Source organism: Podarcis bocagei (genome assembly GCF_964188305.1).
Source record: "Podarcis bocagei genome assembly, chromosome: 4".
Classification (NCBI taxonomy): Eukaryota; Metazoa; Chordata; class Lepidosauria; order Squamata; family Lacertidae; genus Podarcis; species Podarcis bocagei.
In genome coordinates, this window is record NC_138128.1 from 55,114,734 (window position 1) to 55,120,254 (window position 5,521).

Below are 5,521 nucleotides of genomic sequence, written 5' to 3' on the forward strand. Positions count from 1 at the left end.
AGTGCCTGCATGTTCATTCTCCCTGCTCCAAGAGCTTTGCCCATTGAGCTTTTCAATGGATGTTGCAACCACTCCAGCCATTGGGAAATTAATTATCAGTCATAATGTCCAGTTACAAAAAAATGGACTATCCTTCTTTTGGTATTTATCTCAATAAAGCACTGTAATCAACTGACTCATTAACGCAGAAAATATTTTAATTTTGAGGACTCTGCTCAGAAAAATGCTCGTTGCATCTAAATTCCCTTTTGAGCAGCTGCCACTTCAGATGTCCCTATGGCATCATGGTTGTGTTTACTTAATGTGTTTCTTTGGGCAGCTGTCATGCAAGGCTGCTGAACATCCTGTTTCTGCAAAAGGTAGCTTCATATGGCAAATTATAGTGAGCCGGGGAGGGAGGAGGGAGGTTGGCTTGTTCCAAACTCAGGCAGGAATCAAATGGCTCAGGGACAAGTGGCTCAGAACATGGAGTCCCCCCCCCCATTTGAAGTGTGAAAAAGTGTACACTGTCATAAAGCATCAGAAACTCTTCTACTAGATCCACTTCTCATTTAGAATATGAAAGCCCATATTTGAAGCCCCAATCAATGGACACATGAAGCTTAATGGCAGTGGCTTCAATTGCCCAGGCCCCACAATAGCCTTGAGGAGTTTAATTCGCTTTCAAGGTGGCCATCATCACGAATCAGAGTTATCAAATTACTTGTCACTCCGGAGGACAATAGGCTCTTGATTCAGGTGGGATGAAATGTGGAGCAAGGTCAGCATCTGCCAGGCTAGGGGGCAGAGAAGGCATCTTTCTGTTGTATGCCTGCCACTTTCCCTGCACAGTGTGTTTCACTGACCTTTATACTGAATGGTTCGTTCATTTTAAAAGAAATTACATCCCACTTTACTAAGCCAATTGAAGCAATTTACATCAACGTAGCAGACAGATTTTTTAAATGCTAGGGCATTATTTTGTTAAGAAAATGAAAATAGCAAGGACAATATGTTTCCAGAGACCCAACGCCTGACATTATTAAAGTGGGCTGGGGAGGTTTATTGATTTCAGGGGTCCTTAAGTGTGTTTGGAGGAAGAGAATCTCCTGAGGGTGTCCCAAACAAAAGAAGCCAATCTCAGCTTGTTCCTGTATCTCCGCTTTGTCCAAATTGTCCAAATTATCTCGACTTCACTTGAAGTGGTGGAAGTAGAGGGTACAGCCCAGCCTCCCTCTTCATATCTAAATGCCAAGTCGCCTCAGTTTGGAGTTGTACAGATGTAAGGAAAAGGCCTGTACAAGAGCCAGAAGGTCTCACATTTTGTCAAAGCAGGTCAGTCTAGAAGCAGTTTCACAAGTTATGCTTAACAGTGGGAGGAAGAGGAGAGTCATTTGTTCATTTGACTTTTCCTGGCACAGAATTTAAAAAACAACAACAAAAAACTGCCCTGGCAACAATGAACATTTTATTTGATTTCATTTTAAAACAAACGTATCCCTCTGTCTCATGCATCAGAATTATGATGTTTCCAACTTTTTCAGACAAAAACATTGGATCAAAAAAGAAGGGGAAATATCCTGGCCTAGGTTTGTTTTTCACATGTAACAATGAGAAAATGATCATCAGGTAATGCGAACTGAATTTTCAAGTTTGGGAAATGGGACTTGGATGGGAAATGGAGGGACACTGTGGCTTAGGGTGGCACCACTGGGAAGGATCCTCCCTCCCCCCCCCCCAAAAAAAAACAGATACCAGCCTCAGAAAGCTCATTTTCCTGAGAAACATGGCAGGGGACAAAAGGGTTAACTTTTCTCCTCCAGGCCTGCTTTGTTCTCATTAATTACCTCCACCCCACCCACTGATGCAATGCTTGCCTATAGTACACATTCTTATATGTTTAATATTATCTGCCTGTTATCTGCATATACATTTCATGTTTCTTAAAACAGCCACCACATAACGAGATACTTACAACAATGCTTACAACTGTATAAAGATATGTATGTTTTGACATCATTATAAAATTATACTGCAGATATACAGCATGAAGAGAAAGCCTTTGCACTCAGGTCTGACCTATGGGATTTCTGGAGGCAACTGGTTGGCTGTGGTGAGCAGGGGCATAGGAAGGGGGGTGCGAGGTGTATGTGGTCTGCCCCGGGTGTCTTCCTTGAGGAGGTTGACAAAACGCACATTGTGGGGGGCGGCACTTACCGCGGGGCCTGGCCTGCAGCGCAACCGAGCCACGTGTCTCTCCTGGGAGTGACACGTGGCTCGGGGCTCCGTGCTACTCAAAACTGCAGCGTGGGGCTTGCGTTCACCAGGTGGACTCCATGGGCAGCTCTCTGCGGCACCCCCCTGGGCAGATCTCCACAGTGCCCCCGTGGGCGGATCGCCATGGCACCCCCATGGACAGATCGCCCGACCCCCATTGGTGGATCAGCTCGCCCCCATGGGCAGATCGCCCCGTCCCTGCTGCTCCAGGTGCCAGAGCAGCTGTCTACGCCCCTGGCAGTGAGAACAGGATGCTGGACTGCATAAGCCATTGGCCTGATCCAGCAGGAAGAAGAAGAGGAGTTTGCATTTGATATCTCACTTTATCACTACCCTAAGGAGTCTCAAAGCGGCTAACATTCTCCTTTCCCTTCCTCCCCCACAACAAACACTCTGTGAGGTGACTGGGGCTGAGAGACTTCAAAGAAGAGTGACTGGCCCAAGGTCACCCAGCAGCTGCATGTGGAGGAGCGGAGACACGAACCCGGTTCCCCAGATTACGAATCTACCGCTCTTAACCACTACACCACACTGGTGCTCACACAGGCTCTTCTTATGTTCTTCTCCACTTCTCCCTCACTGCAGTGTTTCTCTTTGACCTCCTCTCACTGCTTAGTAAAATTCACACAACTCTTTTTCCATTCGTTTCCTACCCTACTCTAATTCTAGCCAGTGGTGTGTGGTATATGACTAAGAACCTGCTTGACCAGGGTTCAAATCCCCACTCAGCCACAAAGCTCACTGGGTGACTGTGAGCCAGTCGCTGCCTCTCAGCCTAATGTACTTCACAGGGTTGCTGTGGGGATTAAATGATGAGAAGGAGAACCACGTGCACTGCCTTGAGGAAAAGCGGGATGTGTATGCAATAAATAAATAAATAAGGAATCCACCATTTGCAAAGCAGCAACAGTACTTGAAAGCAAGCTATATTGCGATAAGAAAGAAATTGTGTGCTGTTTGCCTTCATTCATATAATTAATTCTGGCTGCAAGTTTTATGTGGCATCAATTGGTTTTCATTAAACTTAGCATCCAATACCCCTTGCGCATGCTCACATGTTAATTACAGTACAAAGAGAAACTTTTGACATTCATCACGAAAGAGGCCACAGCAGCTGGGAAAAGCCCATATTTACAGCACCACGCTAGCCACGATGCAATTGGTGGCTGGTCCTATTTTTTTCCTCGGCCAGGCGAACATTTTCTTCAGCTCCCCCCTGAAGCTGTCATGCAGCCAGGCATAAAGGAATGCATTTGTGCAGGCAGACATCATAGCAAACCAGTGGCAAAGCAGCTGGATAAGATTGAAATACTGCTTGTCTATCAGCTTGATATCGATGTCCTTGATCACATTAAAGATGTGCAAAGGCAGCCAGCAAACCCCAAAAGCAACCACCACCAGGACCAGCAGGCGAAAGGTCTTCCTCCTCCGGGCTCGGTCGCACTCCGCTTGGTTCTGGGTGACGTTGCCAGGGACAACTCTGTTTTTCAGCTTGACGGATATCCTCAGGTAGGAGACAGAGATGACTGCCAAGGGCAGGACGTAGGTGAAAATGAGGGTGTTGTAGGCATAAGCTAAGCGATCTCTCTTCCTGTCAAACCAAAATTCTTCGCAGATGGAGAAGTCCAGCTCTGGAAACTCGGCATAGTACGTGCGCAGCAGGGCTGGGGCAGCCAGCACACAGCTCAGCAGCCAAATGCCAGCCAGGATATAGGTGCAGATTGGTATGGTGAGCCTCCTGCGGAGGGGATACACCATGGTGTAGTATCTGTCCACGGCAATGACAGTCAGGGTGAAGACAGACACAAACACCGTGACCGGCTGCATCAGAAACACAAAGTAACACATGAAGTGCCCGTAGACCCAGCCTCGGGGCTCAAAGGCATACGCCAGGGTCAGGGGGACACAGGTGGCACACATGAGCATGTCCGAAAAGGCCAGGTTGCCTACCAGGAAGTTGGTGACATTGTGCATCTTTTTGGTCTTGCAGATAACGTAGATGAGGAGGTAATTCCCAATGATGCCCACGAAAACCACAAGGGAGTAGCAAGGGATGATAAGCGGCTTGAAGAACTGAACCAGCTGGAGCCCCAGGAAGAGATTGCTGGTGTTGCTGTGGGTTGCTGAAAGAAAGCTCTGGGAAGTCAGATTCTCCAGATTCATTGTCTTTTTCCTTTGCAGTTTTGGGTCGACTAGAGCACAAGCACACACGCACTCACACTCATTCACTTTGGGTCAGCTTGAATGAATAATAGAGTTGCCCCCATAGGGAATATATGCTCATCTGCAAAAGAAAAGAAAAAGCCTTGACAGCTGGGTGTGTTTTCTTTTTCTCCCAAGTGCAATTTGATTACTGATGTTCTCTCTTTCATTGCACGTTAACCCAGTAACTTCACAAGCATGCAGTTTAATAGGTAAAAAAATGAGGGTACTTACAGCTGTTGTCTCCAGAAGTCATTTGATTTTCTCGTACATGTCAGTTTGCAACTACTGCTTCCGATTTATCTCCCCTGCGAATCCATGGCCAGCAGAAAGTGCGTGCATGTGTGTGTGTATGAGAGGGCGAGAGAGAGAGAGAGAGAGAGAGAGAGAGAGAGAGAGAGAGACTGCAAGTGAGCTGTGTGATATATCATAAAGCTAGAGAGCAATGCTTTTAGCAGCTTTCAGTACTTACCACACATTTCTGCAGCGTATATCCCCATTGGCCAGCCATAGCATTACGTTGTTCCTTACGTGCCATCATTCAATCAGTTATAGTTTGTGAAGTCCAAGTTTTTCCCCTCATCCTCTGGTGCATCATCATTTTACAAAAAATAAATAGACCTGCTGACTTTAAATGAGTGGAAATAATACTAAAAGGCTGAAGAGCTATCAATGCCGCTACCACTAGAGGGACTCAGCTACATGAAAGTTGGAAAATCTGGTCTGTGGCTCATGAATATTGAAGAATATTTAATTATGAGTGAGTGTCAGTTTCTCTCATTACTAGGCATTCCGTAAAACCAGAATTCTAACCTCTGGGTTGTTTTCATATATTCAGCCCAGCTGTAGTGCAAAAGAAAACAAGCAAAGTATATTTTGAATCTGATAGATTGACAGTTCTCAAAGTGGGATGGCATTTTTGTTTTCAAAAGATGTTTGGTTGCATCATGCTAGGGAGTCTGGTAGTTCATTTATTCCTTATTTAGTATTTCAGCATTTAGGTCTTATCCACCCTTCCTTTTACTCCATGCTTTCCAGGCACGGCCCATGCTTAAAGTTCAGT

General features: G+C 45.9%; 1 protein-coding gene across 2 annotated transcripts; it reads right to left on the reverse strand.

Moving 5' to 3' along the window:
* Positions 1-1,430: 1,430 nt before the first annotated feature.
* LOC308585959 (prolactin-releasing peptide receptor-like) lies at positions 1,431-5,217 on the reverse strand. 2 transcript variants are annotated; one of them, XM_081192109.1, is made up of 2 exons: positions 4,693-5,217; positions 1,431-4,379 (listed from the first exon to the last, which is right to left on the reverse strand). In XM_081192109.1, exons 1-2 carry the CDS (start codon positions 4,712-4,714, stop codon positions 3,388-3,390), a joined length of 1,014 nt encoding a protein of 337 aa, XP_081048235.1. In that variant the 5' UTR covers positions 4,715-5,217; the 3' UTR covers positions 1,431-3,387. The 2 variants fall into 2 exon arrangements, with proteins under 2 accessions (XP_081048235.1, XP_081048234.1); XM_081192108.1 differs by having other exon boundaries at positions 1,431-4,540.
* Between the last annotated feature and the right edge of the window lie 304 nt (positions 5,218-5,521).

Coding starts and splice junctions, on each gene's coding strand:
- LOC308585959 (XM_081192108.1), bottom strand. CDS start 4,419: ATGAATCTGGAGAATCTGACTTCCCAGAGCTTTCTTTCAGCAACCCAC.